At 18.8% G+C, this 27,397-nt stretch overlaps 5 protein-coding genes across 22 annotated transcripts in view; 3 read left to right on the top strand and 2 right to left on the bottom strand.

Annotated features, from left to right (window-relative positions):
* Positions 1-296, bottom strand: part of LOC108001359 (dynein axonemal light chain 4-like) — a 2,351-nt gene extending 2,055 nt beyond the window's left edge. Inside the window, exon 1 of the mRNA XM_062075623.1 lies at positions 155-296. Coding sequence (XP_061931607.1) covers positions 155-214 — 60 coding nt within the window. The 5' untranslated portion in view covers positions 215-296. The remainder of the gene's footprint in view (positions 1-154) is intronic.
* On the top strand, positions 206-5,132 carry LOC108001357 (probable cytosolic Fe-S cluster assembly factor CPIJ010948). Of its 5 annotated transcripts, none has more exons than XM_017062319.2 (8): positions 206-346; positions 1,297-1,367; positions 1,434-1,529; positions 1,651-1,806; positions 1,929-2,199; positions 3,529-3,777; positions 3,884-4,264; positions 4,346-5,132. In XM_017062319.2, exons 2-8 carry the CDS (start codon positions 1,302-1,304, stop codon positions 4,585-4,587), a joined length of 1,461 nt encoding a protein of 486 aa, XP_016917808.1. In that variant the 5' UTR covers positions 206-346; positions 1,297-1,301; the 3' UTR covers positions 4,588-5,132. The 5 variants fall into 5 exon arrangements, with proteins under 5 accessions (XP_016917808.1, XP_016917807.1, XP_016917809.1 ...); XM_017062318.3 differs by having other exon boundaries at positions 217-351; XM_017062320.3 differs by lacking the exon at positions 206-346 and adding an exon at positions 752-826.
* Positions 5,133-6,150: 1,018 nt separating this feature from the next.
* Positions 6,151-8,569, bottom strand: LOC108001267 (josephin-2). Of its 2 annotated transcripts, none has more exons than XM_062075621.1 (5): positions 8,320-8,541; positions 8,030-8,228; positions 7,600-7,814; positions 7,164-7,356; positions 6,151-7,041 (listed from the first exon to the last, which is right to left on the bottom strand). In XM_062075621.1, exons 2-5 carry the CDS (start codon positions 8,081-8,083, stop codon positions 6,790-6,792), a joined length of 714 nt encoding a protein of 237 aa, XP_061931605.1. In that variant the 5' UTR covers positions 8,084-8,228; positions 8,320-8,541; the 3' UTR covers positions 6,151-6,789. The 2 variants fall into 2 exon arrangements, with proteins under 2 accessions (XP_061931605.1, XP_061931606.1); XM_062075622.1 differs by having other exon boundaries at positions 6,606-7,041; positions 7,164-7,344; positions 8,320-8,569.
* Positions 8,570-8,599: 30 nt separating this feature from the next.
* LOC108001367 (WD repeat domain-containing protein 83) lies at positions 8,600-10,366 on the top strand. Its single transcript, XM_017062334.3, has 4 exons — positions 8,600-9,042; positions 9,198-9,441; positions 9,531-9,757; positions 9,831-10,366. Exons 1-4 carry the CDS (start codon positions 8,970-8,972, stop codon positions 10,187-10,189), a joined length of 903 nt encoding a protein of 300 aa, XP_016917823.2. The 5' UTR covers positions 8,600-8,969; the 3' UTR covers positions 10,190-10,366.
* Positions 10,367-10,833: 467 nt separating this feature from the next.
* The window catches only part of LOC108001366 (low-density lipoprotein receptor), an 80,359-nt gene continuing 63,795 nt past the window's right edge, over positions 10,834-27,397 (top strand). For 3 of the 13 annotated variants that reach the window (XM_062075615.1, XM_062075612.1, XM_062075603.1), the window contains exons 1-2: positions 10,868-11,487; positions 16,279-16,401. In XM_062075615.1, the coding sequence (XP_061931599.1) occupies positions 11,406-11,487; positions 16,279-16,401 (205 nt within the window). In that variant the 5' untranslated portion in view covers positions 10,868-11,405. Of the gene's footprint in view, positions 11,488-16,278; positions 16,402-27,397 lie in introns of all 13 variants that reach the window. The other 10 variants (XM_062075609.1, XM_062075607.1, XM_062075602.1 and 7 more) reach the window with 9 other exon arrangements.

The raw sequence follows: 27,397 nt of genomic DNA, 5'->3' as shown, positions 1-27,397 counted from the left end.
TTTGAAGTAAATTTAATAAAATTAAATTATATAAATATCATTTTTCATATAATGACTTTTTCTATTGATTAAATATTAATTAAAACCAAACTTATTTTTTTCCAATATATTTAATATATTATATATATATATATATAAATTATATTTTACTTACTCTACAAAGAGGATATGTATGTAATATTTTAATGACATCATCTTTTTTTACTTCAGTCATTTCAAAATAAATATCGTATCAAATATTATTCTTCTTTAAAAGACACTGAGGATATTGCCATCTTACAGGCGCATATTTACCCCTTAAACCAATATAGATAACTTGCGTCTGTTATATGGTGGAAAAATCATGGTTAAGTACATAGAGTCCATATATTAAATTTGATAAATTTAGGATTTTTTTAGGATAGGTTTAAATATATATTCAGACGTACTTAAATTAGTGCAAAATAAAATATTTTTTTTAGAATTTTCTTTTTTAAATTTTATAAATTTTAATTTATTAAATTTATGAATGTTTAAATAAGACTTTTGAATAAAAATTCATGTAAAAATTAGATACGTAATTATTTGTAATAGTATATAATTATTTTGATGAAATTATAATATTTTTATATACATTTAATATTTATTTTCTATTTTTAATTATTTTTTTAGAATTTATTTTAAAAATTTTACTCAAATTTAGCTTATAATATATTAATATAATATACAAATATGTGTATAATTATTTTTGTGTAACATTATTTTTATATTTTATATTATTATTTTTATATAACATTTAAAGTTACTATAATAATATTTTACCAAAATATAAAACTTTATTTTTTATGTATATATTTTAAATAAATTAGTGCTTTTTTCAAAAATTCAATAGATCGATACATTTAATTGAAATCACTCTTATTTTAATATTAAATGATTTAAATTTATAAATTTCTGTGATCATTGAAAACAAGGTTATATTTAAAATTAGATGGATTGATTATTAAACTAAAAGGATTTAATATTTAAAACACAAATAGAATTAGTATTTATCATATTGTATATTCATTGTATAATATAATAACGTAAATAATATAATAAGTAATAAATTATATAAATTAATTATATAAATTATTAATATCAGAAATTTTTTAAATTTACTTATTTATTATATAAGAGTATTTATATGCAATTTTAATTTATCTAAAACAATTGTATTTTATTTTAAAGAATATATTGAATTGAAGTACTATTTAATTATAGAAATTATATTATTTAATTATTTATAATAATATTAAGAGTAAATACTTTTTTCAGATAAAATGACATCGCGATTTAGTGGAGCATTACAAATTACAAATTTGGATGATTTCATTATTCCTTCTCAGGTATTTTATCATTTTAATTTTTAATCTTAATAATTAACAATAATTTTTATGAAATTTTCTTTGTAGGAATGTATAAAACCTATAGAAATTCAAGCATTAAAGAGTAAAACTGGGGCAAAAATAAAAATTGAGAAAGATGGAACACCTTTAGCATTAAATGAAGTAAATTAAAATAAATTAAATTAAATTATATATATTTAAATAAATTTAATCAAAATTACAAATTTAAAAAATTTTTAAGATTATAATTTATTTTATAGTTTATTTTTTATATGTTTATTAGATTGGAGAATTTAAAAAATTAGAGAAAGTTGAAATTACACTTGCTGATTGTTTAGCTTGTAGTGGTTGTATAACATCTGCAGAAAATATATTAGTTACACAGCAAAGTCAAGAAGAATTAATGCGAGTATTTAGAGAAAAAACCTCTCAATATCAGGTAATGATTATTAAAATAACATAGAGTATAATTAAATATCAAAAATCTGTATTTCTAATATAATATTATATAATATTATTATATAATATTATAATATTATCTAATATAATATTATTTTATAGAGTAAAGATGGTATAAGCTCAACATTTATTGTAGTTAGTCTTTCGGTGCAAGCAGTATTATCCATAGCAGAACATTATAATCTTCATTCAGAACAAACACTAAATAAACTTGCAGGATATTTTTATCAATTAGGAGCAGATATAGTTTTAGATATGACTGTGGCTGATGACTTTGCTCTCTTAGAATCTGCTAAAGAATTTATACAACGTTACAGAGAAAATAAAAATAGTGCAAAAAATCAATTGCCTATGTTATCTTCTTCTTGTCCAGGTAATTAGTAATATAATATAATGTTTTCATAAATAATTGTTTTCATAATAATATATAAATAATATATAAAGTACTTAAATATAATTTTTAAATTAATAGAAATAATTTAGTATTTTTTCTTATAGAGATTGAAAACTATTAACTAAATTAATCTATTTAAAACTATAAATTATTTTTTAAAAAAGATACAATTACAGTGGTCGACATATAAATAAAAAATTTTTTCTAATTTAATTAATATATAATTAATTCTATTAATATATCATTATATTTCTATTTTTTTCTATTTTTTCATATAATATAAAACTACATATTTCCAAAATATAAAATTCTTATTACTTTTTATATAAATTTAAATTGAAGATTATTCCTATTCTTGCCATTCTCATATATTTTTTTTTATATAAAAATGCAAAAAATTTCCAGAATATGCATTAAAAATTAATTTTGTTTCATGATATTTTTATCTATTTTTAATTATTTTGAAAATATGATTTGTCATATTTGCATAGAAAATTCTGGATAATGTAATCATTTAAAAAATGAAACATTATTTATTATTTTCAATATTTATAATGGAAGATAAATAAAAATTTTTGTTACATTATTTTACTAAATCCAAAAATTTTGATTTTGAATAAAAGTTTATTATAAGTAGAGCATAATGGATTATATATATATATAGAGAGATTACATATATCTTTTGTTAAAAGAAAAAATTGCAGAAAATTTTTTTAAAAGGTTAAAGTCAATTTTCTTAAAGTCACAATAATTTGTCAAATTTTAATATAATTTTACAGAAATTTTTTTCTATAATAAAGTGATAAAGCAGTAAATTTTGATATTTAATATTTTACTCTATCTGATACTATTAAAAAATTATATTAAATTATATTAAAAAATTATATTAAAAAAACAAGAAATATATTAAATTTTTATTCAGTTTTCTTAAAATAATATTTGTAAAAATTCTTTCATATATAATTATACTTTATATACTTACATTAAAAATAAAAAATTTATAAAAAAATTAAAAAATTAAAACTAAAATTTTTATTTATTTTTAATCAAATTTAAAGGAAGTTAAATTAATACTCAAAATTCAGCATTTTAAAATTTTATAATAGTACAAGATAAAGTAAAATTTTGTTTTTTTTTGTTTTAAATTTAAAATTTAATTCTGAAACTTTGGAAATTGATTTCAGCTTTTTAAAGAGATTTTTTCTTGATAAGACAAATTTTTTAGATTAATTTATTTAAAAAAATAATATAAAAAAAGTACTTTTTTTCTTCATTCTATATTTTTAAATATATTGCTTTTAAATATAGGTTGGGTATGTTATGCTGAAAAAACACATGGTAATTTTATACTTCCATATATAAGTGTTACAAAATCTCCTCAACAAATTATGGGATCATTAGTTAAATATCATTTAGCTAAAATTATGGATCTTTCACCAAAACAAATTTATCACATAACTGTTATGCCTTGTTATGATAAAAAATTGGAAGCATCCAGAGAAGATTTTTATAATCATGAAATAAAATGTAGAGATGTAGATTGTGTTATAACTCCAAGTAAGTATTATCCATTTCAAAACTTGAAAAAAATATTCATTTATATTTATTTTTTTTTTAATTTTTTGAATTAAAATAAAAATAATTATATTTATTTTTTTTTTAGTTGAAATAGAGCAAATGTTTAATGAATATAATGTAATATTAAGTGAAATAAAAATTGAAAAAAAAATTCAAAGAATATTTGAATCAAAAATGAAATATTTGAAAAATGATTTATATGGTCATAGTGGTTCAGGATCCGGAGGTTATGCCGAATTTATTCTTCGTTATGCTGCAAAATATCTATTCAATGAAACAGACATAATAATTGAATTTAAAAATCTTAGAAATCCTGATTTTCAAGAAGCAGTTTTTCAAAAAGATGGTCAGACACTCTTAACATTTGCAATTGTTAATGGATTTAGAAATATACAAAATCTTGTACAAAAATTGAAGCGTGGAAAATGTCTATATGACTATGTTGAAGTTATGGCATGTCCTTGTGGTAAGTTTTGTTTATAAATTATATAATATAATATTACATAATAATAATAAATTTTTATTCAAATTATACATAAATTGTTAGGATGTCTTAATGGAGGAGCACAAATTAGACCTTTAAATAATGTTCAATCACGTGAACTGGCATTAAAATTAGAATCTATATATCGAGAACTTCCTCAAAGTGATCCTGAACAAAATCTGATAGTGAAAAATTTATATAAAAATTGGTTAGGAGGAGAATATACAGACAAAGTTTTAGCATATTTCCATACTCAATATCATGAAATAAAGAAAGTAGACACTGCTCTTGCTATAAAATGGTAATTTATGGTAAATATATATTATTATTAGTTTAAATTAGAATTTTTAAATACAATTAATATCAAATTAATATATCATTTAAAACATATAGTTATGTGATTAGATGTATATTTATTCTATTACATATTTATCTATTCTATTATATATTAAAAAACTTTAACTGTTGGCAAATATTCATTAAAGAATATAAAAGATAAATTTTTAATAAATATTTATATCTTTTATAAAAAAAAATAATTTAATAATATACATGTAAATATAAATTTGGTATTATATAGAGTGTCTCATTTAATGTAAACTATCTAATTATAAGAATAAAAGAAATTTCATATATAATTTAAATAATCTAAAAAGATAAATATTTAAATATTATTAATAAATATTGTAAGAAATAATTATTATGCTTATGTTTTTTAAAATTTACTAAATCATTCTTTTCTTCTTATATATTATACTTTTTTCTTTTATATAATATATAAAAGAAATAGTATTTTTATTGATTTCAAAACTTAAAAATAAAAATAAATATGAAATTTATTAAAAATTAATATTTTTTACAGTATATCTTTTTTTTTTACATTAAATTACATAATAATAATTTTTTGTATTAATACAATTGAAAAAAATATTTAGAAGATCAATATTTAAGATGAATATCTAATATATATAAATATAAATATAATAAATAGTAATAAAAATTATATTTGATATTTAAGTAATAAATATTAAATATAACTATTTCATAAAACTAAAACATATAACATAATGAACAAAAAGTTCTAGCTTCGTTTAAAATAACATAATCATAATAATAACTAGTAATTATATATAGTAATATATAGTAATTATAACATAATAATAACAGTATTTTAAATATATTATTAAAATGTACAATAAATATAAAAAAGTTACATTGATTGCAGATTAATTAATTTTTATGATATTTATATTGCAATATAAATATGCTGAAAGTATAAAAGATTGTCTTTTATAATTATTCATTTATTTCAATAATCTAATATGACTAGTAATAAATATTAAAAAAAAATAAAACTTTTAGAAAAAGAAAATATTAGAATATTTTTTTTTTTAACAGTATATAATATAATAAAATGTAATATTATAATTTTTATAATTCTAATTTATTTATCTATAAAATAATAAATTATTTTCATTTTCGCAATTAAATATTAATTAAAAAAAAATAATATATTATGTAAAACAAATATATTAAATTAAAGAAATATTTTCAATAATACTGATAAAATAATTTTAAAATATTATAAGTATTGTAAATATCAAATTATCGAAAATATATCTTGATTTCAAATGCAAATAATCGTAAATAAAATATTTATAAATTATATAACAATATTATATTATAACAATATTATATATATAATTTTATCATACATGCAATAGTTTTTTATCATATATGTATAATAATAACCTCACTCTCCAATATATTAATTTATTATTATATAAGATATTATTCGTGAGATATATTACAAGATTGATTCTAGAAGAAATAAATACAAATAAATACAAAAATTGATATACAAATGCTAATTGTATTTAAGATGCATTTATTAAGTTATATTCAATTTAAATTTATATTAAATCAAGCAAAGGACAGAGTGCGATATAACAAAAATATAACAAAAATAAAAACGGTTTCTATTTCTATTTCGTTTCGTTTAACATTTTAGAATTGATCCTCTAAAGATGCTCTAAAAATACATAAATATCTTACATATAATGAACTTAATAACATTATAACATTTTCATAAAGATGTCTCCAAAGTTATTTTATGAATATGTTAATACCTTATATATAATGAACTAATACATAACATTTTCATAAAAAATCTATATAGATAATAATTAATAACATATGTATTCATAATTGAATCATTATATCTTTATCATGATAAAATTTTCTTCATGTTTATAAATATGAATTTAAGAACATAATTACACATTTTAATCAAATAATTATTCATATGATATATTAACTCAAGTTATAATAAAAATAGTAAATTTTTTATTATATAATATACATAATATATAATCTTTTATTTCCTTTTCAATTTCCTGAATATAAAACTTTTTTTTTAACGAATGAACTATTGTCACTTTAATTTTTAATTTATTTTGAAGCATTGAAAATGATACATAGTTTAACTAAATTAGAAAAAACTTTAATTACCTAGAATTTTTATCATATAATGATTTTTCATTTTTATTCATTTCTGTGGATTCTTCTTTTTTCAAATCAATTCCTGTATATCCATCTTCAATATACATGATATCAGTATCGTGATTAATTCCTTCCTTATTTGCATATGTATTTATTAACCATCCTTGATTATTATCTATTTCTTTTGATACGACAAGAAATAGTTCCTTTTCTTTACTATCTATTTGGTCCTTTAGATATCTAAGTAAATCATTTTCCTAATACATATTACAATACAATTAAAACATTATTATATTATATTATATATTAGCAAAAGATTTGATTGTTAAGATATATATATTGCATTTTTAAATATTAAAATCAAAATTTTAAATGAAACCTTTCCAATAAGTTGAGGAGAATCAAGTTTTGAATCAAGATTATAAAAGGCACCATGAATTTTCTTCAGGGCAATCCAATGTCGTCTTTTCAAAGGAAGTAATACAAATCCCAATTTATATTCTGTAGGTACATTTAATATAAAACCTTCAATATTATCTAAACATAGACATTTGGGGTCTCTGAAAAAATTCCTAATTTTTCAATATATATTTAATATATATATTATAATACACATATAAATAATTATATAATAGATATATATATATATAAACTAAATTTTTTTAGTTTTTATAAATTATTATAATTTTATAAATTATATTAATATAGTGTATAATATAATTTTTTATATATATTATTATTTTATATATATACATATTAATATAACATATAACATAATATTTAAATATATTACACAATTATCAAATTAAACAAACCTGCGTTTATCAAACCAAACTGCTTCATGTCCTCTTCGTTGTAATGCTGCCATAATAACATTAATATCATAATTACCAAGACCTAATAATGATTTATGGGGATTAATCCACACATCTGGACTTAAACTATAACAAATTTGATCTAATTCTTGTTTACTAAATCGTCTTTCTTGAAATAAATTGTTTAATGCATGTAATGCACAAAGCTCTTTTACCTATAAGAATAATAATCATGCAAATATAAATATCTAATATATACAATCTTACGTTATTCAGAAATAATAATATATAAATATATTATTATATATATTATATATATTATGCGTTCATAATTAATAAAAATTTATTAATTTATTAATTTTGTATATGTATATATATTATTATAATATAATTGTTCATTATTAATTGAGAACATAAAATACTTAATTACTTGTCTTTCATGATATATGGATCCAGTCATATCAGTTGCTGTACTCGCAACCATTTTATCTACATAATTTTTATTATATATTATATTAATAATTTAACTAATTATAATAATTAATAATTAATCATTTGCATTATTTATCAAAATTTTCTTCATATATAAAATTTAATAAATTTATAATAATTTATGTTATATTGATAACCTAATAACGTAAAAAAAATCTGTTATTTATTTACATCTGGTAAGAAATTATATTAAATATGAAATAATTATTATTAAAACATAGTACAAACTTCGATAAAGAAGAAATACTGTCACTTCAGAATACAATTATAAAATAAATTTGAATTTATTTTTGGTAAGCATCAATATATGTATATGTATTATTCATTTATGTTCATTCATAATATATTTTATGATATATTTGATAAAACGTTTTCAACTATATGTTTTTTATATATTAAATATCAATGTTAAACAATAATACGCAGCAGATATAAAAATGATTTAAATATATACTAATAAAATATACTATCTTTATTTAAACTACTTTTCTGAAAAGATGATTGGATAGTTTTGAACTATTGATATTTCATTGATATTAAACTTATAAAATTTATTTATTGTTTGAAGTTTATATTTTAATTGTATAATATAATTATTTTTTTTATTATTATATAAATATATTAATATTAATGAAAGAATAGCATATATAATCAAATAATATAAACATATTTTAGTTAATCTATAAAATATATTATACTCTATGGTTAAATAAAAACAACAATATATCTAATTTTACAAATAGGTTTATTTAGAAATGTTAAATATAAAATAATTATATTATTGATAAAATTTAATATATAAAATAAAATTTAATATATTCAATTAATTTCTGTTTTCCAAAAATATTTCTAAACAATGTACTTTAATTAAATTTAAAATGGAAATTGATTATAAACTTTTAAAAGAAATAGATTGTAAGCAAGGAGTTATTAGAGCTGTACGATTTAGTGGTATGTATATTCTATTTTGGTATTTTATTTTATTATTTTATTTTATAATTATTTTAATATTTAATAGTTTTTTTTAATAGTTTATAATATTATGTTAATATTATAAAATTTTTTTTATAATTTAGTAATATTGATTATATTTAATATATTTTCAGTTGATGGTGCTTATTGTTTAACTTGTGGATCTGACAGGAAATTAAAATTATGGAATCCTTATAAAGGTGTTACTTTAAAAACATATGAAGGACATGGAAATGAGGTAATGGATAGTAGTGCATCTTGTGATAGTAGTCAAATAGTGTCTTGTGGATTAGATAAATCAGTTATTCTTTGGGATGTAGCAAGTGGAACTCCAATACGCCGTTTAAGAGGTCATGTAGGTCCTGTTAATACTGTAAGGTATATTTTTTATTATTATTATAAAATTATTATACTCATATGCTTTTATAATAATTTATTTAAATATAACATGTTTTTTTTTGGTATAGATTTAACGAAGAATCATCTATGATTATTTCTGGATCAAGAGATAATTTGGTTATGTTATGGGATGTCCGTTCTAAAATATTAGAACCTGTACAATGTTTAAATGAAGCTAAGGATTCTATTTCTAGTGTTAGAATATCAAATCATGAAATTTTAACAGCTTCTTTTGATGGAAAAATACGCAGATATGATATTCGTGTAGGTGAAATATATGCAGATTACATAGGAGGTAAATTAATATATTAAAAATTCATAAAATATAAAAATAAAAATAAAAATTGTCATTAAATTTAATATTACAGATGCAGTAATATGTGCAAGTTTTACAAGAGATGGTCAATGTATAGTAGTTAGTTCTGCTGATGGTATAATTAGATTAATAGATAAAGATTCAGGAGAATTACTTGGAGAATTTACAGGTCATGTGGTTAATAATTTATGCTTAGAATCAAATGTTGATAATCAAGATACTCGTGTTATTTCTGGATCTGCAGATGGAAAATTATGGATATGGGATTTGATTTCTCAGAAAGTAGTTGCAAAACTTTCAGGATTTAAATCAACAAAACATCCTATGGTATCATTAAGTGTTCATCCACAAAGAAATTGTTTTTTAGCTACTAATGGATCAAATATATTAATGTGGACTACATCAACATAAACATAATATTTTTATGACAAGTTTATAATCATATATGTATAGCTTTTTAAATGCACATTATATTATAGAATTAAAAATTTATACTATTATATAGTATTTATTAGTATTCATTTTATGTAATTAAAGAAAAATAAATTGTTGAAGAAAAGAAAATAAATATGAAATAATTGAAAAAAATTGTATTTATAATATTTACAATATCTTATACTTACAAAAATATAACTTTTTTATCATATATATTTTTTGATATACGATAAAAATAATTTGATAATATATATATTTATATATATTTATATATAATTATTTCTATATATAATACTATATTATAATTAATATATATATATATTATATTTATAAACATTAATATATATATAATTTATAAGATCAAATGCAAATTTTTGTTTGACAATTTCAGAATAACAATGAGACTTTTTTTAAATATGTTATTAAATATATTTTTTTATCTGTTTATTAAACAGGTAGAATAGATAAAATAGATAAATGTGGGTTAAATTAAGCTGGGTCATGATATACATTTAAAAAAAATCAGAGTATGTAAATAGTTTAACTTTAGTAAAGGAAAGAGAAAGAAAACAAGTAAAGAAGAACTGAGAGAATACTTGCGCGCGCAGGTGGCGCGATACCGGTGCGTCAGAATCAGTGGTCATCGTTTTACCCAGGAGAGGGAAAGAAAAAAAGAGAAAGAAGGAATAATTTTATAGAATAGAGAGAAATAGAATAACTGCGCAAGAGGAAGAAACTATACGGATTCACATAACGAATGAAAAAGATAAAAGAAAAGAGAGAGTAAGAAATATACAACGAAAGAAATATACACGAAGGTGCTTACATACGGGGCGGACCTGCCAGTCTCAACCACTTCGGAGTATATTTTTTATTTTGTACTCAAATTTGCAATTATTCTCAATTGTTAGTTATTAGTTATATATGAAAACTTGTGATTTATTCAATGCAAAAATAGAAAAATAGAAATTGTTGGATCGCGTGATCTTATTTGTAATCAATTAATAAATTGTGAGTGAAGATTGTTATTGTTGATTGATCTCTTCGGCTTGCCGGCTATCAAAATCATTAGGAAGACAACAATCATAACATAAATAGTGACAAGAAATAATTTTTAAAATTTTACTGTCAGTGATAGTGTTGGAGAGTGGTAGTGGATTAAGAAGACGGGTGTGCACAAAAAAGGGTTGTTATGGGGCGAAGGTGTCTACTTTTGATGCTGTATCTGCTGACTATATTCGGTTTTCTCGCAACGAATGCTTTTTCTACTAACAGTGAGTTGCATTTTTCTATTCTATTGAATGGAAAAAAAAGAAAATTAAATATCAATAGAAACATTATTATTCAAAATATATACAAGTTATAGTATTGTTGATTGTTAAAATGTATATGGAATGTGCCATGCGCTGATATATGCTTACATAATCGACATTATTTGTGTACATTTTTCATAAAAATTAAAAATTAGTTGATGCAAAACTAAATGACGAATAAATAAAAAAAATACCTAATGTATAATTCAATATTTTTATGATCTTCATGAAAAGAATATTAATGTTGAAATGCATTACTTAAAAAATAGACAAGATCGTGATAGATGGAAGCACGTGAAAATTTTGTTATATCACGTTTAATATTTATAATTAATTTTTTTTATTTATATAAAATTGAATTTCATAAAGAATTGAATTTTTAATATCTATTACTTATTTTTATATTTATTATTATAAATTGTTTATTTTTTTTAAATAAATTGCTCAATTTTTTTTATATAACTTTTTAAAAGTATTTTAAAAATGCGATATTTATATTTATTTAATTAAAAATTTAATAGTTTTAAAGTCATAATAATATTTAAATAATAAAATTATATATGCTAAATATATAAGTATTTTTTCTTTTAATAATAAATTATTATATTTTATTAAATTATTTGAATTATATAAATAATAAATAATAAATTTAACAAAAATAAGAAATTTTTATATATAGTATTATAATTAATAATATTTACACACATATGAATACAATATATCTATATATACATTCATACATTATAATAATAATAATATATATATGGAATAATATTTACATTACTGAATTGAATCAGTGAAAAACTTTGCTGAAAATATCAAAAATAGAAAGGAAAAATAGAAAATTCTTATTTCTATTAGATAGAGATAAATACTTGAGCTTCGCACATTTTTGTGAAAAATCCTCATTTACAAAATATTTTAGTTTAAATATTGTAATTTTATACTATTAAAATTTGAAAAAGATAACAATTGCTTGTAATTAGCTTTAATCTTAAGTAATTAGCTATTAATATTAATCTAAGACAAATCGAGAACAAATATGTAAAAACACGCATTTATTGGCTATTATTTCTAGTTAAAAAAAAAAAAAAACGTTAAATACATTTCATATATTAAACAATAGTAGATATTTGATAAATAAGGAAAATATATGAATTTCAATTTTATCTTTCGTGAAGTTATCTTATTAATTAAAGCTAATTATAGTCAATGGTTATTTTCACAGCTTCTAATAATAGTATAATAGTCTAACATGAACTTGCAATATCTGAAATATCCGAATTGAAATATTTTCTAAATCAATAATTTTTTAACATAAACAGAAATATTTTCTTATAGAAAAATAAATCGAATGCATTAACAACTATATCATTTTATTACAAAAGAAAAAGTTGATTTTAAAATCTCTATTGAACTTATAAAAAAATGAATCAAATACTTTGAAACATTTTTTAATAATTTCAACTTCTTATGATGTTATAGTTTTCATTTAAACGAAATATCTGTTTTTGAAATTTTTATTAAATTCTTATCTTATATTGAATTAGAAATTTAATCAAACTTAATGAAATAAATATTATTTTCTAAATTATTATTTTGAAAATAAAAAATAAAAAATTAAGAATTATATATATATATATTTCTATAATATAAATATAGATTTATATAAATACATAAATTGGAATATATATACATATTGAAAATTAAATATAAATTAGTCAAATTAGAAAAACGAAAAATAATTAATATAATAAATAGTATAAATTTAAATATAATTAATATCATATATTTATTATATAATTAATATAATAAATATAATAAATATTAATAATGATATAAAAATAATTATTATGATTTTATATGTAAATAGAAATAAAACAAAAAGTACAAAGATAATTTTTAATTTGTATATTTTTATTTTAATTTTTCATATTAATACTTATTTAATAATTATTTGATACTATTATTTGATAATTTATTCAAAACAGTCATTTAATGTAAAATAAATAAAAAATATCGAGAATAAAATTATTTTAAATATTGCTAAGATTATATAAATGAAATTATAAGGAAATGAAATAAATTCATATTTTAAGATACGAAGATCTTAAAATTAATATTTTAAGATATTACAACAATTCAAATAGAAAAATAAGATTAAATTATATCAGCTTTATTATAAAAACATTATACCAATTAAAATTTTTTTTTTATTAATTATAAATTTTATTATTATTTAAACAAATAAAAAATTGCATTCTCTATGTGACAAATATAAAAAAAATGTATTTTATCACTTAATTAATTGTAATTAACATTACAATTCATATAATATCGAATACAATAATGTAACATCGAGTACGATCTTGTTTTAATTACAAAATATTTATCATTAATCTTTTGCTTTTTAAATGTAAATATAAATTTAAATAATTTGTAAATATATATTAATATTTATTTAATATTATATATTAATAACGATTTTTTCATTCTGAAATTATTATTTGATAACATAATATCAAAGAAATTAATAGTTCTTTTAAATATCAATAAATTCGCGCAATTTAGATATCAGTAATAACAAGATTAATTTACAAATTTTGTTTTATCAATAATTAATAGTAATAAATTCTTTTATTGATCAAATGAAAAAATAATATTAATAATTAAAATATATAATAATTAAAATGATGATGTAAATATTTTTTATAGATAAAAAATAAAAAGTGATCAATATTTATAAATTTATTTTCTCAATTTTATTTTTAATTTTGATTGAATGAATATCTTCATTTAATTGATATATAATGTTAAATTATTTTGGAAACAAATTATGATATTTATTATATTATATTATACATATTTTAGATATTAAAAGTTCAGATTTAATTTTTTTAAATTTTATATATCATTTTATATCATTTTCATATTATCATTATATACAAATAAAATGAGAAAGATTTAAAATAACTTAAAAAACATAAAAATAAATTATTTTGTTTAACTTATTATTAAAAGTATTTATATATTAAATTATTAATATATTAAAAGTAAATACAAGTTTTGATAATAATTTAATAATAGAGAACATAATAAAGAAATGAATTCAATTCTTTTATTATTAAATATTTTATAATATAATATTTATATAATATAATATTTTATAATATTTTATAATATGGAATTTAATATTTTATTAATTATTTTAAATGACAATCATTAATTGCATAATATTGAATATGAGTTTATAAAAAAACAACTCCGAAAATTTAAAAAATTATGAAATTTATATGTAATGCTTATGTAGATATATATTACGTAATTTTTTTTTTACTGTTCGACATTAAATGGAATTGGGATGGAATTGATTTTTGAAAAATCGAATATTTTTTGACATTATATTATACTCACAAACTAATGAGATAAAAAAAAAGAAATACAAAGAAAATTTTCAAATAAAAGTTGTCTTTTTTCATAACTATCATTTGGTAAAATATTTATTAATTATTTATACAATTAAAAGAAGTTATAAATAAAAAAATTAATAATTTTTTAAAATTTGTTTTTCAACATAGTTTTAATCAATTTAAATAACTATGCAATAGTATAAAAATATATTTTTTATTTTTAATAAATACTTTGTTATTGATTTTCGTTACTAAATTTTTAAAAATAAAGAAATTTATATATATATTTTTGTTTTTTAGTAAACATTGGATCAATACCATATACTAATATACTAAATGAAAATAAAAAAAAAAAGAAACTTAAATGTATAACTATTTTATAAGATCTTTTTATTTTTAATGTTGTCAAAATTTTTTATTTTTTTTTTACTTTTAAAAATTTAGTAACGAAAGTCAATAATACAATAAAACTGTATTTATTAAAAACAAAAAATATTTTTTTATAGCATAATTATTTAGACTACTGATTAAAATTTTACATTGAAAAACATATTTAAAAAAAATTATTAATTTATAACTTTGTTTGTGTATAACTTTTTTTTAATTGTATAAACAGTTGTTTAATTGTAAAATTTTACCAGATATGATAATCTTTATGAAAAGAAATAATTTTTGTTCATATTTTTTATAATTTGCGAATTAGAACATAAAGTCAAAAAATAGTTGAATTTTTAAAAATCGATTTTATTTCTTTAAAATGATTTTGGATAGTAAAAAAAAAAATTAAAAATAAATAATATATACTTATATAAGCATTAAATATCTTCAAAATTTCATAATTTTTATTTCCGAGTTGAAAATCTTTTTTTATTGGTAATATTTTAACATTGATAACAGTAACTATTATTTTGAACAAAATTAAGTTTAAATAATACGAATTTTCCATTAAATTTGGATTAATTGTATAAATTGAATACATTTATAAATTATTTAACAAAATTTAATATTTATTGCATCGAAAATAATTTTCTTTTCTTAATTTTAAAATGAAACAGTTTTTTAAAATTTATTATTATAAATTATACTATACAGTATATTTATTATTACTTAATATAATGAATTGCATTGAAAGTTAATATATGTAAAAAAATAAATATATGCGAATTGCATAGAAATAAAGTATAACAAAAGTATTAATGTTTTTAATAATAAAGTATGAATATTATGCGTTTTTAATTTTTTTTGATCTCATTTTTTTCTTATTTTATGATTCTCTAAACAATCGTTTTCTTGAGCACAGTATATCATTACATTGCGATATATTATTTTTATTTTGTTCTAGATGAATCTTGTTCTTTAAGACAATTTCAATGTGCAAATGGTAAATGTATACCACTTCCGTGGATTTGTGATGGAACGGATGATTGTGGAGATAAATCTGATGAAACTATCAAGAAATGTGAAGGTGAGTGATGAAATGGATATTCAAGTTTATTCATACATAGAAAAAATAATCGAGTATTTTAGTAAAAAAGGCGACAAATAAAATGCAATTCGTACAATTTATTTGCGCTTATGTCATATTTTTTTATATTCGATTAAAAAAATATTATTTGATAAAAAAACGAAATACATTCAATTAATATCAGTTAGCAATAAGGATTAGTTAGGATTGATTAGCTTGTCTACTATCAAGTTAATGAAATTTATGCTATTTAAAATTGCTATTTATAATATACCATTTTATATATAAATGTGATTCAGTATTTTATTTGAAATCTTATCAAGTTGAAATGCTTCCTTTGATTGATTTTTGATTTAAAAAAAATAATAATTCTTATGTCATGTAATTTTTATTTTCAATTTTGTTCTTGTTAATATAGTTCTTCAAATCAAGCCGATCATTTCCGAATTTTACAATCAATTATGCTAAACAAATCATTTTTGCAAATATTCTAAAATGATTTTTGTATTTCTTTTTTATTTTTTAAAATTAAATTTTTTAATGAATCTTAAATGAATCAATATAATTCTTTGAAAATAATTAATTATTATTTATATATATATATATGTATATATATATATATATATATACACATACATAAATATAATAATAAAATATTTAAATAAAATTTTCAGATTCTTATTATTTTAAAAATAATTAAAAATGTTAATAATTTGATTTATATAAATATGAAAAATTAAAATTATTTAAATTTGAAAATCTTGAATTTTGAAGAAAACTTATAATAATAAATTTTCAAATATAAATAGTTATGATTACATCTAATTTTTTATTTACAAAAAATAACTAAGAAAAATAGTATAAATTTTTCGTAATGAAATAATAATAACTATATATAATTATTATATATAATTATATATAATATTATAATAATAATTACAATAAAATAATTATAAAAATAATAAATAATAATATAAATTTTTTATTTTATTTTTACAAAAATTATAAGTGTAAAAAAATGCGTGATATTTGCGAAATACAATATTTCACAAAAATTTTTATATAATATATTTTATAATAAATTGTAATATAATAAATTGTAATTTGTATATATATATATATATATATATATTATGTAATAAATTGTAATATATTTTTAAAAATTGTCCATATTTTTCCATCGATGAAATATGTATTTTTACAAAAACTAAAATAAAAAAATTAATTAAAAATTTAATTGAGAAATTTAGTGAAAAATAGGTATATATTATATCAATTTCATTATATTTTTTATCATTATCATAATTTAATTATTATATTTGATAAATGAATTTTAGTTGAAATTTTATAATGCTTTTTATTTATTATCTAATTTATGTATTACTTAAAATAAGTATGATTCCATATTACATTTTTTAAAAATTTTTGAAAATAAAAATATCTTTAATATGGTCTCATTTAAAATTGTAAAAAATACGATATGTTTCAATTACTTTTTTATCATTATTTTTTATTATTGATTCTTTGATTGAAAATAATCATAAGATGAAACAAAATTTATTGATTATCATTTATTGATTCGATATAATGTATGTTATAATGTCAAGAATAAATATTGTTAATATATCATATTCATAATGGAAACATGTAATATATATATATATACACACACACACACACACATATACATTATTTTAAAATCGAAGATATAAAAATTTAAAAAGTGATTTTAGAAATTAAAACAACGATTGATATATATATATATATATAATATAATTCACTGTTGAATATTATTTTTCAAATCATAAATATTAATTTTGCAATATATGTTGATTATATAATTTATTTATATATTTTACAGTCTTACATATTTTAATAGAAAAATTGTTTTTTAAAAAATTGATTTTTTAAAATTGATAATGATTTCTAAATATTATAATAAAATAGATATTATTATATAATTCTTTTCTTTTTATTTATCTCTTATTAAATTCGAAATATAAATTATCCTAATTATATAATTTATCGTAAATTGTGGAAATTTAAATCTTTTAATTTACGATTTTAACACTAGATTTATAAACATTGACTTTTAATTGAAATCCGTCTTTTTGTTGGGTATATTAAAATGCAATTTTAATAATTTTGTAAATTATTTATTTAAAATCCATAGATTTTTATTTACTGTTTTCAATACATTTTTTACATGTAAACTCTATCTTAGATCTATACTTTCCGCATACATACTTGTTAAATTAAATTGTTAATGCAAATATAGTTAGATAATGAATTGAAGCTATTATTTTGTTCGTCGTGATGGCCATTGTCCAATTCTTCAACTAATTGAAAGAAAAAATTCTTTCGAGATATGTTTATTCTGGTGATCTCTTTTTATAATATTCAGACATTGATAGTCAAATCTAAAAACAATTATAAAACACGTGAAGGGGATCCTACTTTCACGGTATTTTCTTCATTATCAGCATCTTTTATTTCACTTTCGCTTTTAGTATTTGAATAATACGCATTCTTTTTTTTTTATAGTATGTATTGCGATAATTTTCATTCTCACTGTTATCGGAATCTTCAATTTCAATTGATATTTTTAAATTCTTTCTTGCTTTCGCATAATTCGTTTATATTAGAATCCGATTTAGATTGATCATTATCTATGCTAGTTATTCTTTTTATTCTTTGTATTATTTTTTTTAGTATTCTTTTTTATCAATTCCATATCTTTTGAAGACTTGCATAATACTCTTAGCTAAATAGACAAAATATAAATGTAAAAAAATATATTTTTTTAAATAGGTTTTGAAAATATCTTGAAAAATTCAAATCTTCACTTACGAAAATAAATTTTTGCTAAATTTCCGAATAGGATTTATTTTTTTTTTTACAAAACACACTGTTGAAATTGTTTCTCACGTGGATCTATTTGTTTTATAAAATAATAAGACAGATTCATTTACAAAAATCACTTCTTTTCTTTGCAAAATTTATTGTTGAAAGGTTTATTTGTTATTATATCACAATTGTAAATAACTTGTTTGATCACGTATTTATTGCTAAATAGTCATTTGTTTGTGATTTGTTTGTCATTTGTTTGGTATTGTTTTTTCTTATTCATTGTTATTTCATTTTTGTTATTTCGCAATAATTAATCATATAAATTAACCTGTCAAATTGACAGATTTTCATAAAAATAGGTATACAACATTTAAAAATAGTAAAATATAAATATTCCAGAGAAAATAGAATAAAATAGAAATATAAATTTGCTGCATTATATCATTAAAAACCAATATTTAATATCTAAAAAATAATATTTACATATTTAGAATTTTTAAAATCGGAAACCCATCAAATTGACGGGTTTCGTAAATCTAATATTAAAAAACTTCAAAAATATTTGCAATACAAAAAAATATTTGAAATAAAAATAAAAATTGAATAGCATCAAGATAAATATAGTGTTTTAATATGAATGAAATTAAAATATTTTTTAGTTTCCACATTCCATTTATTTGTATGATAGGGTTAATATAAGATAAATGGAATATCAATAAGATTGAAACATTTGAATCATCAAAAAAAAGATTTTATAATTTGAATGCAAATAATTTTATTATTAATTATTTGTTATCTAATAGTATATTTTTTGTAATTTAAATTATTGATCTAATTAAAAAAAAAATTATTGCATTATTTTTATTATTTTTTTTATATTTTAGTAATCATTTTTATTTCATTTTAATTATATTTTAAGTCTTTATTAAGTTATTTTATAAGTTTTATAGATTTTAATTTTTTAATCTCCTTTTCAAAAAATTTCTTGTTTTTTTCAACGAAAAATCTATTTTAATGTTAATTTTTAATAGATTAATTAATTTGATTAATTATATCAATACTATAGGATTATATAGGAACTATATAGGATTATAATATTTAAAACAATTTTTTAGTTAATATAGAATATCTTTTGCATTTGTGTGTATATGTGTTATATTTTTGAATAACTAAATAAAATAGACATAGCAAATTAGATTAGAAATATTAAAAAAATGAATTTTTTGATTGAATTTTTAATGTAATTGAGTTAAATTTTTATTTATTAATATAAAATGGTATTGGAAACTTCGATTTATTAAAAATGTTGAATAAAAATGTTTATGATAAAGTCTGAAAGAAAACTATGTAGAAAAAGAACATGGAAAAATAGGATAATATCGCTTAAGGAATTGGATAACAGCTATTCATAGAAGCGAACATTCTTTCTTTATTTAGTTTTTTAAATATTGATTATTTATACTTTATGTTCTTTTTTAATGTATTATTTTTTAAAAATTTATTAAAACAATCGTTTATTAATATTTGATTTTTTCTTGTAATTCATTTTTTTATATTATTTTATTTTTTTAATAATTTTCTACATATTTTTTTTTAAATTTTATTGAATCTTTAACCAATTTAACTAAAATATGGCAAATTTTATAAATTGATATAGACCAACCAATATTACTTAATTAATTTTCTTTTGGATATTCTTTCGAAACATTTTTATTTTTCAAAACATTATTGTCATCAATATACACAATTTTTTTTATAAAAATATTTTTAAGTAAAATGGAATAATAACTTAATTACGAAATTAATTAAAAAAATGAAAAAACATTATATAATAAAATCGATACTCATAAAATATTCTAAATTCATATTTGATGAAATAAAGTTTTGAAAATTTATTTATTAATAAATTATTATATTTCAATGCATTCACTTGAAATTATTTTCATATCATTACATATTTTTGTATCTTAATTTCTAAACTTGTTCAAAATCTAAACTATATAGTTTAAATGATGTATAGTCTAAATCATGGTAAAACTTGATTGAACACAAACTCTTTCTATTTCTTTTTCCTTTCATATAATATTGCAGTCGTAAAAAGTAAGTTATTAATAATAAGAAAATTTATTTATTTAGAACAAATTGATTTGCGTATATAATTCATATAAATGTAATTTTGAAATTCAAATAAAATTGAAATTTTCTTTAGATTATATTGTTTCAATGAACAAAATGTCTCTATAAATTAGTATTTGTTATTAATATTTTAGAATATGCAGCAACAAGAATGTCAAAAAATTGTTTGATATTATTTCAGTGAGGACATAGCTTAATCTCATATTTTTTTTTCTTTTGTTTTGAAGAATCTTGAATGCAAATTTTATTTTACTGTATTATATTGCAAATGCAAATTTTTATTATATATCTATTTATATGATATTTGAAAAAAATATAAAACATTAATAAAAAAAATTAATAAAAAAAATTTTAATAATACAATTTTACAACTCCTAATCATAATTAAAATCATTTAAAAAATTATAGTAGAATTATTGTTTACGAATATGTTATATTTAATTTATATTAATTATTAAAAAAGATATTCATGTTTGATTAAAGTTTCTCGATTATCAGATTTAGAGGAGCCATTCGTTCGACATTTTTTATGCCATACCAAACTTGTCGATTCATCTCGTCCTCCGATTCTTTTTTGTCTATAATTTTTGTTTTCTTCATCATTGTCATCGTTTTCCCAGTTGCCCTCTTACTATGTCTAAGGCTCTCATAATTTGTAGCGTAAAGCTTGCATCAGTTGCATCAGAATCTCCATCCATTTTGTGGAGAATCAATTCGGCTACAAGTACACATGTACATATGTATATATGAACGGTTCTTGGTACTATATAATTATGGTGAAAGCCAGTCGTGTTTGGTAAAGCCAGTTCTCGATCGAATCAAGTCGATACAAACCTATAACTGTATCGATTGTAGGGTTTCAATCGTTTCATTTTCGAGGATATTTCTTTCTTCATCAGATACATTTTTCATCGTCATATCAGTTCTTTTTCACTTATGTTTCGCGTATCAAGCGATCTTCGATTAATCCTAATTAAGTTAGAAATCGTTAATAAAGTCTGATCTGCATTTAATAAAGAAAAAAAAAATCGGATTGTTCGTTATTTTCCACAATAATCATATCATGTGCGAATATTCTTCTCTTAATGCGTTATTTTGAATTTGATGGAATTTTATTGATTAAATAGAAAAAAAGCAACGATGTTCTAAATTAACTTTTTATCCATATCGTATTTTTAATCTATAATATAACTATGATATAACTATTTTATTATGATAAAATTCGGACATGATTGATTTTTAATAATAATAAAATTTTATCAAAATTTATGAATTAAAAATAATTAAATTGCAATATTTATTCATTTATTAAATGAAAAATATGAAAACATGAAAAAAGAATTCCTTTCGTTAATATATGATTTATTTTCTACATTAATTTTATAGTGTAACATTTTACTGTAGATATACTAATCATAATCATGAAGAATAAAATCGTTGTAAATATCTATATATAATTTCGAAATTAAAATGAATTTCATTAAAAATATGTATTTATATACTATTGAACAATTGTTTAAGTTTGAATAAAGATTTTTATTTTTGGGATACTTCATTATTTTATATTTTGTACGATAAATACTATATATAATAATATATAATATATATAAATACTATATATAATAATATACTATGAAATATTTATATTTTCCGATATTATTTTTTAGTTTTTAAATATGCTTTATATCATTTTTTATCATTATTTAAAATAAATATAAGAACAATTATTATTTAAGAAAGATATTTATATACATTATTTATATACATATTTCTTTGATATACATATGTTATATGTTATATAAATAAATTAATTTGAAATATTCCAAAAGTGAAATCTTATGTTAATAAATTTATCATTATGTATTATGTATTAAAATTTTATAATATTAGATATAGAAACTTATTAAAACTATCTAATTCTGTTTCGGAATTCTTTCACATTTGTCTATTTCTTTTATAACTTCTTTTATAATACAAAATATATCATGAATAGATGAAATAACAAATTATCTTATAAAGTATTATGAGATATATTATGAGATATACATATATATATATATAAAAATAAAAATATATTTAAGAAAAGAATATTTAATTATTGAAATTATATTAACTATATTATAAACTATATTATTTATATTAAAATTTATTTTCTAACATAAGAAAAAATTAAAATAAACGGACGGCTAAAATTAAATATTATTGTTTCTTTTAAAAAAAATATATCTATAAAAAAAATATGAATATCAAATAATCATATGACATGAATCTTATTGAAACAGTTTGTAATTGGTTCCGTCAGTATGCAAAAAATTTGATATATAGAAGTTTCAATAGTTTAATTATTTTTTTAATTTGAATTATTGAGGAACAATAATAATAGCAAGCAAATATTATGATTTATATTATATTATAATTGTTTAACTGACTTTATGATTTTTTTTTCTCATTTTAAAAAATAAATTTTTTCTAAAATGCTTTATTTTGAAGACAAAATAGAATATTTTAAAGTATGATAAAATAAAATATATATAAATTCATTTTCTTTTGTATTGAAATATTATTATTATTTGAAAAATCTTGATAAAATGTTAATTCATTTTTTTATGTATTTAAGTAAGTTAAAGTAAGTTATGTATAAATAATAAAGTATAATTAATAAAAAAAATGCGTGTGTTTTGTCCATTTTATGTATCCATTCGCGATGATTTTATTAAACTAATGCTAATCATGATTGTCTTTATAGAATTTCCAAATTAATTAATATTATTTAAATTTAAATATTTAAATTAAAATATTTTCTAAATTATTTTTTTGACATAAATAAATTAATTTTAACATAATAATGTATAAATGCAAATAAATTGATAAATTAATTTATTTAAAAAAATGAAGATGATTTTTAAAATTCGTGAATATATTTGAAAAAAAATTTTTCATCACGAAATATTTATCACTCTCTAATGTGAATAGCTTTTATGTTTTTAATGTATTTCAAAAATTAAGAAAATTATTTACATAGTTCGCTTTTAATGATTTATTCTATATAAATATAAAATCATTGAATAGTCTTACAAAATTAGTAAATTATATAATTCATTTTAATTATTTTCATTTTAATTCATTTTTATAATTAAAAACAAAAGAAAGCAAAATTTCAATAATTATTTATTTACCATATCAATACAATTATAAGATATTAATATTAATATTAATTAATAAAATATTAATAAGATATTAATATTAAATATGTTCTTTCTATTTTTTATTTTGAATCATTATATAAAAGTTTTTGAAATATTCATATATAGAAAATATATAAAATAATAATTGAATCATTTTTATATTTTTTATATATAATTAATCTAACATTTTTATATAAAAATGTTAGATCAATTTTATGAAGTTTTATATAAAAGTTTTATCTTATGATATTTTAAAATTTTTGTAATTTCTTTTGTCAAGTGTATTTTTTAAAATCGTTTTTTTCATCGATGATTTTAAAGATAATTATATATGAAATATTTCTATAAAAATCCAGTATATTTTGATTCAATTTAATTATTTTTTGTTTTTTTTTCTTTTTGCAACTGTACTTTTGAAAGACTTAATTAATTATATAAATTGTATTTTTTTATACATAATTTGTTCATTTTATATAAAAAAATGTATTTTTTCAACATAATTTTATAGTATTATAATTTTTCAAATAATTGTTCGTGTATTTATTATTTTCGAGATTTATGAGCAGTTATGAGTTTGTTCGGAAAAATTTCCTAAAGAAGATCTCTTCTTGTTTTTATGGTTAGCAGGCTTCATCTGAACAATAAGTAATGTTTGCTGAAAGATTATTTTTGAGGGTTTGGTCGATATGTGCGATTGCATATTTTTGCCATATTTTAGTCTGATTGAGCTGATCTTAGCATCATATATTCCAAATACAGCTGACTCAATGACGACTGATATTGTTCGAGGAGACTTGTGAGAGAAATGCGCTGATCTGCTCCCGTTTGTTTGGGATACAGATCACTATCCAAGCAAAGAATTTTTTCCTTGAGCTTGGGGGTATTGCGAATCAGGCACTGATTATTCCAAATAGAGTCTCATAGTGATTACGTTGTAATTTAATCGCCGGATATGACAATTCTGAGTGTTAGACAGATTATATATGCGATATTGTGAGAGATCATGGTCTCTAATAGACAAGAGTTCCGCACGAATAACTTATATACAGTTCACAACTAAGAAGTATACTTATGATTAATCGAAGAGCATTCGACAATCATTAATTTATATCCATCAAATTAGTACAATACTACTATTGTGGCTGCGAATATTAGTCTTTCGAACCGGATCAAGCTTGGGGGATTCAAGCAACTATAAAGATATTGAAGAAATCAACTAAACTCGAAACTCAAACTATAAGATAGATTTCTCCAGAAAGAGAGCTATTTTATCTTTCTAAAGGATAACTCTTAACGGACATTGGATTCTTGCAAATGGCCAGAAATTAGATAACGAAATGATTAGACAATAGTTATCTTCAATTTTATCTACCGGATGCTGTAGATTTAAACAAGTGCATCAGAAAAAGAATATTACTATAAATTGGATCCAATTATTTATTCGACGTAAAAACAGAGGCGTACGATTCTTAACGACCGATATACAGAGGAAACTATCTTTTATAAGCGGTATTTTTTGAGATTTTTATTTATTGAGCTACCCATTAGCATGACGTAACATTTTACGCCATCATGACATGGCGAAAAAGTTGACAATTATTTCTAAGATCAATGAGAATAGATCAAACAATATCATCGATCTCGTTTTTCTGCTAAGTTAAGTTGTTCATTAAATTTCTTGCTTTGTGTATATATGATGGCAATTTCAATAGTTAAGCTCCAGAGACTAATTGACAAGGGTAGCCGTCCAGGTTAGTCTATCCGATTTTCTGTGTCGAAAGAATTTCTGCGTTACACATGGGAAATTCTAAACTAAAGCCGATCCTATTTAGGAGCTGTTAAATCATAATATTTTGTTAATTAATAAATTTACGGTAATTTAAGATTGCATCGAATTGCTTATCATGAATAACGCGGATGAGAAAATGCATCACGATTTCCGCAAAAATTTTGAGAATATGTATTTCGACACATTAATGATTCGTGGTTACATATAACATGCAAAGATGTATTTAACAGTCAAAGTCTTGCTAATCTTTTGTAGATAGGTTTTTATCTTCCGTAGTAGCAAAATTGTCGTCATCAACTCAAGTGATCCTGGCCTCTCCTCCGAGTATTCGTGATGAGCCTGAAAGATAGGTTTTCAATAGTCAGATAAACAATCAACGTCCAAATTCGCAGATTTATAATGAGATGGAATGATGATGAACTCAATATTCAATTCAAACAGAAATATGATGAATGTCGATTATAGCTATCGACGGTTTCGATGAATTAATGCATTCGTGCAAAGAAAATTCTGCTGCATAATCCAGAATAAAAATCCGCTGTGAAGCTATTCGTGTTGTGCGAGCTCATTGTGAGAAAACATTGCTAGGTTACATGACGGGAATATCATCGATATTAAAAATCTTCGTGAACGAATTCAATTCGAGCCGTATTCTCAAAGCATTAAATATCATTTCCAAGATTAGATATCAGAGTATCAGAGAGTTTCATGAAATGTAATAGAAAATTGATTGATGTACAATGCGTTCGATCAATTATCCAAAACAATCTTTTGTCAATCTTTCTTCGTGTTCGACTATCTCGTTTTATTATATATTATATTACTTATTATATATTATATTATTTATTATATATTATATACGTATTATATATATATATATATATATATATATATATATATCGTTATATACGCTGACATAAATACTACATATCTTTGTAAAATCATTTCAATTTCTTTAGAGAGAGTCTTTTATGGAAAGAGGATGCTGAATGGTTCATAAAGTTATGTAAATTGATCACTATCGCATACGATATCG

Source organism: Apis cerana, linkage group LG5 (assembly GCF_029169275.1).
Source record: "Apis cerana isolate GH-2021 linkage group LG5, AcerK_1.0, whole genome shotgun sequence".
In the NCBI taxonomy this organism is placed as follows: Eukaryota; Metazoa; Arthropoda; class Insecta; order Hymenoptera; family Apidae; genus Apis; species Apis cerana.
Note: the sequence above shows the minus strand (reverse complement) of the source record. Positions and strands in the feature narration are given on the sequence as shown.